General features: G+C 46.4%; 1 protein-coding gene across 1 annotated transcript; it reads right to left on the bottom strand.

Annotated features, from left to right (window-relative positions):
- ehmt1a (euchromatic histone-lysine N-methyltransferase 1a) lies at positions 1 to 14,038 on the bottom strand (the record flags this gene model as incomplete). The annotated part of the gene is made up of 23 exons (XM_079752775.1): positions 13,926 to 14,038; positions 13,262 to 13,519; positions 12,876 to 12,963; positions 12,165 to 12,244; positions 11,669 to 11,918; positions 11,274 to 11,410; positions 10,661 to 10,804; positions 9,996 to 10,342; positions 9,469 to 9,552; positions 9,019 to 9,107; positions 8,433 to 8,539; positions 7,421 to 7,543; positions 6,961 to 7,062; positions 6,592 to 6,696; positions 5,567 to 5,721; positions 4,352 to 4,519; positions 3,751 to 3,895; positions 3,354 to 3,431; positions 2,839 to 2,954; positions 2,445 to 2,531; positions 1,972 to 2,050; positions 666 to 841; positions 1 to 97 (listed from the first exon to the last, which is right to left on the bottom strand). Coding segments are annotated over exons 1-23 (3,063 nt in total), but the record flags the coding sequence as incomplete, so codon positions are not given.
- Positions 14,039 to 14,547: the final 509 nt, after the last annotated feature.

The following is a 14,547-nucleotide window of genomic DNA, read 5'->3' as shown; positions in this document are numbered from 1 at the left end:
GGAGGAAGAGGAGGAGGAGTGGCGACACTGCAGGGAGCCACACTGACAGCTGAAGAAGCGACGCTTGATCCTCCAGTAATGGTCGCCGTAGTCGAACCTGTCAGAGACCACAAAGCAATTTGTTTTATGAGAATTATTCAAATAAATCTTAAAATTGCGCCCAACCCCGATCCGGATCATTAATGACATGCATCTAAAAGTGAATTAACTTTTCTCCTAAGAGATGAAATAGTCAAATAGTTAATAGGAAGATCTAGGTATATGGCAAAATGGACTGTGGTCACCTTGCGGTCATATTGGAATTACATGTCATATATGAAGGAAAGCTCTGCAATCGTTGGGGAAACCATGAATGCTCGATGCAAATGCAGTTCAAAAGCTACCTCTGTGGGGAAATGCTTTGCAGCCCCAAGATGCAATGCAGCACCAGCCAACAAACCATATGATACATCATACTGATACAGATAACATATCGTGATATAAAAAAGATATCATATTCTGACCGATTGCTGATATCACATTCAAAAAGTTTGAGTACTTTTTTGTTAACAATCATTTAAGCTTTAAGCTCTCTAACTCTATGCATATCATGATGTCATGTTGCGGATGACAAGGTGGATGACAAATATCACCGCCGTCGTGGATCTGACATCCGCGCCACTCACCCAATCTGCTCGCCGGCTCTGATTGGTCGGCAGGAGAAGAAGGCGATGCGGGGGAAGCGGAGGTCCTGGTGGGAGGTGAAGACGCGCACCGCCACCAAGTTGGGGTCACACAGGTGGTTCAGGAAGCGCCCCACGTTACCGTAGCGACGCGCGTCGATGCAGTGGACATCCCCCACCTGCACGCAGAGAGAAAGGGAGAGAGTGAGAGAGAGAGAAAGAAAGAAAGGGGGGCAGAGAGGGAGAACAGACAGACAGATATACAGACAGACAGAGGGACAGAGAAAGTGGGAGAGATATGTCGACAAATGGGGTACCGTGAGCCAAGAGACAGACAGAGGGACGGATAGAGTCTGTAGGCAGCAGGCCAGCAGCCTTGGTCAGTGTGTCCATCAGAGGACCAGGACAGGTCATTTAAATATAGTTCAATGTGTGCCCTTGGTTGTGTTCGTGTGTCGGTGTATGTGTGTCAAATTAGCTCCACATCACCCCCTCCTGACAGAACAGGATATGTCCATCACAGGGTGCAGTAGGGGAGAGCGATGATATAATCCTAAACATTCGCTACTGAGATACAGATTACGTGATTGAATTTTTTTTTTATCAACGCTTCAATGAAAAACAACTGGAGACCAACATAATGACCAATTAGCATAACATTTCTGCCTGGGAAAGTTAACTTAAACTTTCAACATAAAATAAAAACAAAACTTACAGATTACATTGTCAAACGACAATACCTTAAACATCAGGTTACAGGTTACATTGCCATATAACCCAAAGTAAAGTCTAGTCTAGAATGGTCGAATCGATTTCTTAAGACACTGTTGACACCTGGCCTTAACATGCCTTTTGGGCAATGGGATACGAATCAGATATTGCCAAAATGCAAAGAAAACTAACAGGTGTAAATGCTACCAAGATGCATTTGTGATCGGATCTGTCAAACAACCCCAGGAGCTGGACTGGCAAGCATTCTGAGGGCACTGATCCCTGTGCGTGCATCCGACCCACCAATATGCATATAGAGCGTTATATTCAGACCAGAGGGAAGGCAAATGAGTGCATCAGCATCCAATTATATTTAGCCATAAACATCTGTGTTATCAACATTAAACAGCACTTATGAGTCATGCCAGCTGGGTAATGACTCCTCTTTGTATCCGAGGGTCTGTCATCATACCGGGCAAACTGCAATAGGGTTCCCACGTCATCGTTTTTGTCTTTGTGTGCTTCTGGCCTGGTATTATCCGACAATACCTTAACCTTCCCAGGTGGATGGCCGACCTGCTTGGTAACGTGACCTCACCTTGTTGTCCAGGGTGAACAGGAAGGAGTCGTTCTCTCTCTTGTCCGCCTCTGCATCCGTGACGATCTCCCCGACGTACCTGAGAGAGGAGAGAGGAGAGCGTCAGGACGACCCAGGGGAGAAGTGGGGGGACAAGCCACGCAGGACCCACCGGTCATCAGAACATCCCACTAGTTGCCGGGACAACCAGACGGTCATCAGAACAACCCACTAGTTGCCCGGATAACCCATTGGTCATCAGAGCAACCCACTAGTTGCCAGGACATCCCACCGGTCATCAGGATAAACCACTAGTTGCCATGAAAACCCACCGGTCATCAAAACAACCCCAACCCACATGGACAACCCACCAGTCGTAACTTGGTACTTAGATTGTAACTGTAAACTTAAAGTGCTGGTGTGTAGCTTGGCGTATGTTAAAGTATGTATCATGTATCTGTTTGTTTGTGCATATTTGTGTGTGTGTCTCTTACTCGCAGATGAATGCTCCCTGAGGAATGTCCTGCAGAGCCTGGACCCCCCAGCCCATCTTCTGTGTCCTGTACAGCTGCAGACGCACCCTTCACAATAAAAGCACAATTAAGAGTCAATGATACTTCAAAATAAAAGTCCCATAACTTTGATTATTCCTTCAAAATAAAAGCACCATAACTTTTTATTAGTACATTTAATCAAGCAGAACGAAGCGGAAAAAAGAGAGGATCAATCGACCCTGATGCAACATAATCTTTTTTTTGGGTGCATTAAACTCAACACAAAATAACCTTAAACCCCCCGATAACAACTATAGGATCTCTAAACAAGGTCAACTGTTGCAACATTGAGATGACAGCGCTGGTCATGTGGTTTTCCCCATTGTCCAATCACCTGAGTCCATTCTGGACCACGCGGTTCCGGCAGGTTCTCCAGCAGGAGCAGGCCTGGTTACACTCAAACAGAACCGGGGGCTCGCGCTGGCTGGCATCCAGCGGCAGGCGACCCTCCTGCACCGGGACAAGACAATATTAGTCTCATAGTATTTCTTATTAGGATTTGTTCATTAATTTACTCTGACGGGGAAACCATGGCTGAAGTTTGGTTGTGTTTAAAACCGTAGTACTGCAAGTGTTGTGTATCTGGGGCTGTCTCATGAGGTGTTGCTTGGAGTGTTAAACTAATGTTGTGCGGCTTAGTGTGTGTGTGTTAAGTACTGTTGTGAAGCCAACTGTGTGCGTTGAGTACTGTTGTGTGTACTGGTGTGTGTCAAGTACTGTTGTGTAGCATGGTGTGTGTGTGTGTGTGTGTGTGTGTGTATGTGTGGAGAACTGTTGTGTCGTTTCTTGGTGTGCGTCTGGATGCAACCCATGATAAATGTTCCATCCATCTCCAGGCGTTTGACTCACGTTGTCGTACCAGCAGCACAGGCTGAGCTGACCACACATGCAGGTGCCTGACCCACAGTCCTCTGGACAAGAGCAGTGCTGCAAGAGACAGGACCACACACAAACACACTTCTAATTAAACCAGAACACAACCCTGCTAAAGACATGTTGGACTGAAGTTTGTGAATGGTGCCATTCGGCAAACACTTTTAGCCAAAGTGACTTAGAGTGGATCTGGTTACAGGTTGGATACAGGTCATTGGAGAGCAGCTAGGAGTCAGGGGTCATCTTTGCACAAGGAAGCATACAGGATGGATTGTGGATTATCGGGGGGATTGAACCCCCAGAACCGGTCGACTGGGGAGTCTGACCCCCTAGCTAGGGTGTGTTTGGGGGGTGTGGGTGGCTGGGTGCTCACCTGAAGGTGCGTGATGTCCGTGTCGGCGTGGAGTGGGGAGGTGACACAGCTGTCTGAGACGTATTTATAGTCCGAGGGGCAGGGCTCTGCGTCCATCTCGTTCACACAGCTGATGGCCAGCGCCTCGTAGCCCCGCGAGATGTCCCTGGAGGAGGGGGGTGGAGGAGAATATGGTTTGCGGACCGGCTCAGTGTCTCCAACCACTAGTGTGTCAATAAGCACGCAGGAGACATTACTTGTAGCAGCCGCAGCCCTTTCTCATTCCCCCCCCGCTTATAGTAAGAACCACTTTCCTGTGTCTTCACGGGCCTGTCCATGAAGCACGCCTAGACTACATAAAGTCAACCGCTCCATCTTCAAATGTACACTAACTCGCAATACTGAAATAGAGAAAAGCTAGCAGGCTTTTACAAGTACCTTTCTTTATATACCCTTGACGTGTATACAAAAAAATGTGAGCTGATGAGTAATGAGTCATTTAAGCTCTTGAATACAAAGTGAAAGTGATGCCAGATACATGATGCAGGTAGGGGTGCTCAAGGATGCCTACAGGTTCTGCCCACAGGATGTCTACAACCTTTTGGCACACACAAACACACACCTGCTGAGCAGCGTCTCCCTGCGTCCGTCAGTCTGTCTGCGTGCGTCCGTCAGCTTCTTGTTGGTTGCCAGCGCCGACCACACCTTGGATCCGTACGCGCAGCATTCCAGCGCCGTCTCGCCGTCGCGGTTCCTCAGGGTCACGTCCCCGCCACGCGCCAGGAACAGCCTGCCGGCAGAAGGTCGGCACGAGGTCAGACGTTAGGTAAAAGATAAGATATGGTTTGATAAGGAAGGGCGTTCTTTCAAATAGATATGCGCGGGATAATAGGAGGATTGTATTTCGTTCCGTCGTTTAGGAACTCACTAATGCAGCAGCCTTTTGTCTTCTGAACGGTTTTATGTTTTAATTATTGTATTTGCTACAAGTTGTATTGCACTCTTTTGAGCATTCTAAGCCTCACTGTTGGACCGCTCAATGACCTAAATGTTGCTGTATTATGCATTTCAATTTTATCTTGACTGGTAATGTTAATAACATGAACATGATAGTAGTCAGGGTGGTTGATTCCCGACTTAACGATCCGTCTACGTTCACTGCAGGTCTCTTGGGATAAAAGTGTGAAACCTAACGACTCATTGTACATACATTTAGGGTATTGAGCAGACGCTTTTATTCAAAGCGACTTACAAAAAGTAAGTTTCACAAATGTACCAGTTATGCATTTGTCAGAAGAAAGAGAAACAACAATATAATGCTTTTGATAAATTAAGGATATTCATAGAACAAGTGGCAAGCACTTACAATCACTAGGTTCACCCATTCCCTGTATGCAATAAAGATAGCTAGGATAAGATGCTAAGGACTATTTTTAAGTGACAGGACGACAACTTACAATAAGTGTGTACATTAAGTGCCAGGCCGTACAACATACGATAAGTGTATACAATAAGTGCTAGGACGTAAATCATACAATAAGTGCATTACAATAAGTGCCGGGACGTACAAGATTCAATAAGTGCATTACAATAAGCGCCAGGACGTATAACATACAATCATTGCGTACAACAAATGGCAGGTCGACAACATACTATAAATGCGTACAATAAGTCCAAGAACGCACAACATAAAATAAGTGTGTAAGAGGGGTGTTTTGAGGAGAGTTATGGGAGGAGGAGGGGTGTTGGGGAGGGGGGTAAGGAGGGAGGCTATGCAGAGTCCAGGTGAACTAGTGAGTCTAGAATCTCTTGCACACAACACAGTATCAGTACGTACATCACACATTCCAGGTGGTTCTGGCGGGCGGCGATGTGAAGGGGCGTGTCCCCGTGGATGTTGGCGGCGTGGAGGTAGCTGCGGGCGTCCAGCAGGCTCTGGGCCACGTCCTCACAGCCGCTCAGGGCCGCCCAGTGCAGACACACGTTCTCCTCCTAGGGGACCGGCACAGACCAGGCCTCACTCTCATCACTTATACACAAGACCATCACAGACCAGAATACACCCTCATCCCTCATCACTTATACACAAGACCATCAAAGACCAGAATACACTCATCACTTATACACAAGACCATCACAGACCAGAATACACTCTCATCACTTATACACAAGACCATCACAGACCAGAATACACTCCTCACTTATACACAAGACCATCACAGACCAGGATACACTCATCACTTATACACAAGACCATCACAGACCAGAATACACTCATCACTTCTACACAAGACCATCACAGACCAGATTACACTCTCATCACTTATACACAAGACCATCACAGACCAGAATACACTCATCACTTATACACAAGACCATCACAGACCAGAATACATTCTCATCACTTATACACAAGACCATCAAAGACCACGATACACTCTCATCACTCATCCCTTATACACAAGACCATCACAGACCTTGCTCGTGGGCACATCAGCCCCCAACCAGACGTGTGATGGATAGATAAGCCTGCTGGTTGGTGCAGTCCACTGGGTATGCTGGTAGGCCAATCTATCTATTCTACATCTGGGTGGACACTGCCACTTGTGAGCTGACTACTTAAGGTTGATTTTTTCATGCGGTGCGTGTGAACTTTGGATATCTTTAATTGTGTTGCATGGTGTGGGTTAGAATACTGTTGTGTGGTTAAGTGTGTGTGTGTGTATTGTATTGAGATTGTGAGTGTATTTGAGAGTGAGTGAGTGAGAAAGTGAGTGAGTGTGTGAGTGCTTGAGAGTGAGTGAGAGAGTACGTTAGAGACCGAGGGAGTGAGTGAATGCGTTTGTGAGTTAGTGTGTGTACCTTGTCTCTGACGTTAACGTCAGCTCCTTTGGTGACCAGTAGATGGACCAGCGAGTGGTGCTTGTGCTCGATGGCCCATGTGATGGGAGTCCAACCCCCATTGTCCTATAAAACACACGCACACACAATGTTATGCTGCATCAGCAATCAGGGGACACACAGAACAGCGTTGCACCTACTTCACCATTGTTTTCCCAATGGTACAACAGCAGCGCCTGTGCTGAGCGGCTTCCTTTCGATGCTCCCCACCTTTTTCTGGTGTTTATTCATCGCAGATTAAATTTTCAAAAGTGTTTTTGAAAAAACTTTGAAGACACTTTTTAGTGTGTGCCCATGCGGTCGTGGTGGTGTGTGCCAATGTGTGTCTACCTGACAGTTGATGTATTTCGCAGCCTTGGTGAGCAGCAGTTGAACGACATCGTCGTGTCCCAGTTTTGCCGCTAGGTGAAGACAGGTGGAGCCCTGGATGTCCTGCGAGGCGAGGGCGATGCAGATCACGCCGTCAGCAAAAAACAACGACCTACGCCAAATCCTTCAGCTACACCACCGGCAACTCAAACACGAAACCCCTCAGACACGCATTTCCCCAGAGAGATTCAGAGACATGTTCAATCATGCGTTGGATTTTTTTAATTGACCAACTTTTTTTGGGCATAACCAGAAGTTTAGGTGGGCGTGTTTTTGTCATGCGACTTGCAACTGGCTCGGATCAAAAGCGAAGTGGAGGGTGATGAAACCGGTGGTAAGACACACACAAAACAGGATGTGAAGCGGAGTCACACTGTGAGGGGAGTCGAGGGGAGGCTTGTGAGTGGCTCATTACCGGTACCTTATTACAGACGGTGGCGCCGGCTGAGAGCAGGTACCTGACCGCCTCCACGCGGTTGTTCTCCGCCGCGCACATCAGGGGCGTCTTCAGCTTGTCGTCGGACATCTCCAGGTTAGCGCGAGCCTGCGAGAGGACAGACAGACAGACAGACACACAGAAGAGTGGTGTGGTTCACTTACATAGTTCACCTGCTGACATTGTTAAATTACTCCTTTCAGTGTATTATAGTTCTTCTCTAGTTTGATCCCTTGTCTTCACCTTATATGGTCAAACTATTGCTGGCTATCCACTCCTCCTCCCTGATTCTTCTGGACGTACTTGAAGACTTTAGGGCTGCATCTTGGGTGCTGTAGCTTTTCTCATGGTTATACTCTCGCCTAGTTATCACTCATCCGGTGTGTCAGACTGATCCTCGTTCAAAAAGGTCAAAAAGATTGATGCAATGCTCATAAAGGAGGACCAGTACAAACACCTGTAGCCAGGATCAAATCTTCCAACACAAACTATTTAAAAACAAAAAAAGTAAGCCAAACACTGCAAGGTAAAATGTCATCTTACAAAACAGACTTTAGATACAAATCTGTAGTCATGCCAGGCTCGTTCAATTCTGGGTGATGCAACGTTTCACTTTCTTACAATTCCCATTTGTTTTGACATATTTGTTTAGACGTTTGTGGAGGCGATGAACTGTAACCGTGCGTTGTGGAGCAAACACTCGGTTGGCAATAGTAAACTGTATAAAAGGAAACGGTCTGTAAAGTGTTGAAAACACCACCATGCAGCCTGGCCACTTTAGAATTATACTAATTCATATCCCCTTCTGAAAGCCTCATCCACTCGACCCAAGGAGTTCCTTTTCGGTGTAACATCTCCACTACAAACAGGAAATGAGGTGTAACTCTGCACCGTCTACGGGCCGGGCTCTGTGCCGACTCTGCCCAGAGGTTCAGTTATAACCTGGTACGACTGCTGGAGCGCAGATGACTTCAACTGTGGTTAAAGGCCGTGGTACCTGGAGCAGCATGTGGCAGACCTCCTGATGTCCCTCAGCCGCCGCTGCATGGAGCGGCGTGCGCATGTGATCCTCCTCAAGCGGCAGGTTGGGGTCCTTACCGTCCACTGATGACATCACAACATTAATCATTAGAGGTTAGCCAAGCTCAGGAGGTAGAGTGGGTTGTCCCGAAGGTTGCTAGTTCGATCCCCGGCTCCTCCTGGCTGTGTGTTGAGGTGTCCCTGAGCAGGACGCCTCACCCTAACTGCTCCTGACGAGCGTGCGGTCGCCTTCATGGTTGACACCGCCATCGGTGTGTGAATGTGTGCATTAACCGACACTTTGGATAAAAGCGTCTGGTAAATGCCTTAGAATGTAAATGTGATCATAATCATCTCAAACTGTTGAGAGATTGAGTTAAAGATACCCAATAGAATAGTTCAGACCAGCCAAGTATAATTTTTTATAATATACCCATCATAAATACAACTACATGTATTGTATATAATAGGCAGATTTAGTCGTATTCTATATAGTAATATTGTTGTTATATTTCTATCCCCCCCCCCTTCCCAAACACACACACCTACTTAAGTGAACCTACCAAGGAGATGGATGACTTTCTGAAGATCTCCTTCCTTGGCAGAGATGTACAGCATCCTCGAAGCCAACTTCACCTTCTGATGTTTCAAGCTGATGAAAGTGAAACCAAATCAGATCTGTTGAGTCAGTAGTTCATGGCAAAGCTCACACGTGCTCTCTGTACCTGTAACTCCACTTAGTTGCAGTATTCACCTTACCCACCTGACTCAATGTGAACTCAACGTCATATTTCAATTTAATGGCCAATATCCTAGCATTAGAGTCACTTCACAGCTTGTTATTTTAATGAAGATTTATATTTTATGCCCACATTTGTGTGCGTGCACGAGTATATATATATTTCTTGTTTATTCCTGACTGTTTGTTTTTTATTGAGGTGAGCAGTTGTGACAGACACTGGCCCTTGGGATGATTAAGTCACGTGATCTGAAAGGTTCCAGGGCCGACTCACCTCTCATCCAGGGCCGACCGGATGCCCTCCAGGGGGTCTTTCCGTGCTCCGCCTCCCCCACCAATACCCGCCTCACCCCCCATCCTGCAGACACATTACATCACATGGTGCAACATATTGTTTGTTAGTGTTTCCTTTGCCTTCTGATGTGTGTTAAGGGGTGGTAATACATCTACATACAAGTATATACAAGTATTCAAGGCAGGTACAACCACAGATACATCAGGTCGTCACATGCCTGTAGGCTCCTTCTGTTGCTAGTGATAGAACATAAACAAATACATGTGCATAGAAAGTACGCATATATACAAGCAAATAATTAGCAATACGGAATTTTCTTAACTAAAAGATTGGGTTCCATGTTATAAGATCCATCGGTCCATTGGGGCGAGTCACAAAGACAGAACGCTGCAGCAGATAAAGGCTTGGACACGCGCACACACACACACACACACACACACACACACACACACACACACACACACACACACACACACACACACACACACACACACACAGGTCATTACCCGCCCGGCGCCCGGCCCCTCGTCCTCCACGGCTCGCTGGTCTTCTTGGCCCGTAGTGCGGGGGATCTGGTTGTCGTGGCGACGGTGGCGACGACGGCGGCGGCGGCGGCGGCGGCGGGGGAGGCAGCGGGCAGCAGGGCCGGGTAGGGCTCCACCATTCTGGGCACGGGGGTCCCGTGGGGGTCGGGCGGGGGACTGGCGGTTGCCGTGGAGACAGTGACCTCGTGGGTGGTGCTGGGGTTCTCGCCGCAGTGCGGGCAGAAGAGGCGGTCTTTGAGCACAGAGGCGCAGCCGTGGTGGAAGCGGTGGGAGATGCTGCCGTAAGGCCGGCACTCCTGGAATGAACCCTGGGGAGGGGGGCGGGGTTAAAGGGGGAGGCGGGGTCAGAGGACTGACCCAGATAACAATGTACAGCTGAAGCACCAACATATAACTATACATTGCTATTAATTACATCATGTCATATCAATAGTAAGCAGGACAAATGTTATAACTTAGTAGTAAATTCAGCCTTATTGATTGGAAGCATTGGAAGTCTGTCCGTCTGTACGTCTCTGTCTATATGTCACTGTGTCTGTATATCTGATTCTGTCTGTCTGTGTCTTTTTCTATTTGTGCGTCTTGTCTGTATGTCTGTCCACTCCCCAGTCCCTGTGTGGCCTCACCGCCCGACAGAAGAGTCCACACCCCGGGCAGCACTGGTGCTTCACCATGCCCCCCCGGTGGTCCTCACACAGGACCATCAGGTGCACCTTGTTGGACGGACGCATCATTTCCTGTTTCAGCACGCGCCGCTGGCAGCGACTCATCTGCAGAGGTCAGGAGACAGGAAGGGAAAACATCAGGAGTCTGCGATTCAAAATCTGAAAAGATTTTAATAGCCCACACTTTGGAGAAGATGACGAGATGATGAGGATGAGGTGAGGACATGAAAAAAAAACGAAACTGCGATCTCTCCTCACCTCTTTACTTGCATGTTTTTAAATGTTCAATTATTTACATTTGTTTCATTTTTCAACTCTTGTGGTAAATTGGTAAACAACATATTTTATTTTTTTTAATAATAAAAAAACAAAGCAGAAAGGTTAAGCATGCAGCGTTTTAGTTATAGAAGATTAGCAACAAGTTTAAAATATAAATAAATGTAAATCAAAATCCCCCGGTCAGCTTCTAGCGCCTTGCCCCTCAGCACAGCAAGGCCGATCCATCATGCATTAGCAGTAAATATAGTATCAGAACATCCTCTCCCATAAATCCAGTTTTCTGCATGTCCCCTACCATCCCGTCTGAGCTCTCCATGGCCATGCAGGTCTGTTCCCCCGCGGAGGTGCCCTCTTTGCTGGAGGGGGTCTCAATCCGACAGCAGCACAGTGGATGCTCTTCTGCCTGGTCCGTCCCCCCCAGGTCTGCATCCACTGATAAGCACGCAACAAGAAGATTTTCCAGCAGAAACAGAAACAGTGGCAGGGCTCAAACACAGGCATCAGAGCATCCTAAAACTTACGCTATTATTTTGAATTTACCGTGACCAGCCCGGGATAGTGTAATGGCTAGAGCGACCTGAACGTCATGCATCGAGAGCTCACTGTAAAAGTATTGGCTAAAATGAATGAAGGGTAGGAGTGACCAGATAGATGGGAGGGGCTACCTGAGATAAGGGGAGGGCTTATTACCTGTGAGTTGAGGGGAGAGGAGCTCCTCTTGGGCCTTCAGGTCCAGAGAGTCCAAAGCCAGTTCTGTGTACTCAATGCTCCGGGGCTCCTCTGCATCCCCCTCCTGCCCCAGGGGGCTGGGGGGTCCTGGGGTTAGGGTACTCGCCGGGTCCCCCTCCACACTTTCAGTGTCTGGAACCAAGCTGGTGTCCGTCGTCGATGCCTCATCCTCTTCTTCTTCCTCCTCCTCTTCTTCCTCCTCTTCGTCTTTCTACCTCAGGAGAATATGGAGTTTATACGGCCTTACAGACTCTCATGCAATATAAAGAAACATCAGATTATGAGTACAATCCTCCATGTTGAAGAATCGTACTTGGTATTTCTAGGATTATACCATAGAATTTGACTTGGTTCAAAATGTTGTATTTCTAGGTTCTAAAGATGGTTGTTCTCAGTTTGATTGGCAGTATTGTAGTGTGAACTCTGTAACCGCAGGGATAAAAGCTTATGGACCAACCTTCTCCGGCTGCTTCAGAACCCGGGTTTTCTTCTTGGGAACCAGGTTGTACATCCCCATCTTCCTCTTCTTTCTCTTCACTACGTCACACAACAACAGATAGTCAGCAACAGACTCACTAACACACGAGCTGACAAGCTTATACCTACCTTAAGACAGACTTAGAATCAGATTAACTATCAGACACAAAAAAGACTAAACCGAAAGGACTAACTAACCTGGAGGGTCTACTCCAGACTCACTGTCTATCATTCACCATGGCAGACTAACTGCCACGGACAAACTAAAAGAAAGTCTTACACCCCTGAAATCGTCATGTTCGCATATGCTGTCCAACTGCTTTTGAAAACAGTTGTTTCAACAAGGTAAAATATAGTCAATGTGGCGTCTGGACTGTAGACTTAATGACGAGTCACGGGGAGACTCAGCCCAGAGGACAACAGATGTAATCATTCAAATGGGATTGTTGACCAATTGCAGGCAGCAGTGTAACGGCGAGCGTGAGGTAAAGTTTGAGTGGGGCTTCAGATAGAAGCACAATGTGGTGCATAGATTTGGTCACAAATTGTAATTTTGTATGCAAAAAGATTACTTGTTTGTAAGAAGATCAATCCCGCACCATGGTGGGACTTCACTACCACAGACACAGAAGATATCCCAGAGATTGCATGTTGTTTTGTTTATTTAATAGAGCAAATAAGATCCTGCTACCTGACTGAGTCTTGCTGCTGGAGGTCTGGTCCATGACCTTCTGGTTCTGTTTCACAGAGGAGGGATTGGCCGACAACTTGTCTCTGGTCTGACTCAGAGAGAGATAGACAGAGACATAAAGAGAGACAGGACGACACTTTTTTCATGAGTTTGGAAGGAAGTGTAAGTCAGTGTTTATTCTCAAGCAGATAACATTGAAACACGGTCTGCACACACACACACACACACACACACACTCAGGAAATGCATACTAAATAGACCTACAACAATTACCTATTCATGGCTACATAATAGAATACAATAAAGTAAAATGTGCACTGGAAAGAATTTCCATCGGATCCATAGAGCAAACTAAGATTTTGTGGTCAAAAGTGTAAACACCCCACCTGGTTCTCAGCTTGACTGGCAGATCTGCCCAGCGATCTGAAATACAGACTTTGGAGACTCCCCTGTGTTCTCGCAGTGGATGCGGCCGCCTTTCTGCCGCTTAAACCATCATTGCTGGCGGGGAACGTGTTGTGGAAAGGGGAAATCTTGCTGGGGAGTTGAGATCTGTGGTCCTTCATCCCCTTGCCTTTGCTGGTAGGTTCAGACGATCGGCGTCCGGTTGCTGCAGATCCATCGCTTACAGCTCCTCGATCCATCTGTTGGAGGAGAATGGTTGTTTTTATCTTACCTGGGGAGGATTTCTTATGTTTTATTTATACGCTCTCACAACTACGATACTATCTGATCATCGATTTTAACTTTTTTCATGGAAGTGGGTCAGTGTTCGCTGCATTCGGCCTACGAGTAGATCTGTAACATTTCACTTTTTAAAGTAACTTAAGCAGAAAATAAGTCAGCTTAATTACACACGGTATATCTGGACAAATATGCATTCAAATAAAGTGAGCATAAAGTTGCAAACAAAGTAAACAAAAACAATGGCCCCCGCAGAGAGCACACACATACACACACGCGGGAGTCTGTAAATCGTGCAGAACCAGAGAGGAAGGTAAAATAAGTGATTATCTGGGCAAGGCCCGGTGTAAAAGCTTTTGGTTTTACCTTCAACACACTCATAGGATCGTAATTTATTAAAGGAAGACTTGACATGCGGAACTCATAACCAACGAAGCTGTGCCATAACGTTGCTTCCACTCATACAGGGCTCCGGTCATGTGACGAGGCTGCAACTTGTGATTGGTGGAACGCTGCGGGAGTACGGAGCAGCTCATTGGGTTGAGGGTGAGTGACACCATGCGGCAACAGGTGGAAGTGCGTCTTACTTTTGTTTCAATGGCTGCAATGCATTGCTGTAATCAATCAGAAATAGTAAAAAAAAAATTAATACTTTTGAGATCACTTTTCGATCAAATTCATTTGATCTGTATTTTTACTCAAATATATATATAATATTAAATACCATTATACATTGTATATTTGTTAATGTGCACTGCCCCTTCTCTCAAATAAACTAAACATAATACTGTAAAAAGGAGTTATGTCCAAACCACATACCTTTCTATTTTCAGTTAAAGTGCAAGTTCTAATTCTTTGCACTGGATTTATTATGAAATTCCTTTTTGTGTCACCAAGTGGTAAATGTGATCAGTGCACCATTATTCGATTTCCTTTTGACAATAGATAGCCTATTTAGCCAAATGTAAAACAATTACAATAACCAGAA

The sequence above is a fragment of the Pollachius pollachius genome (genome assembly GCF_949987615.1).
Source record: "Pollachius pollachius genome assembly, chromosome: 1".
Taxonomy (NCBI): Eukaryota; Metazoa; Chordata; class Actinopteri; order Gadiformes; family Gadidae; genus Pollachius; species Pollachius pollachius.
This window is presented reverse-complemented; position numbering and strand designations above follow the sequence as displayed.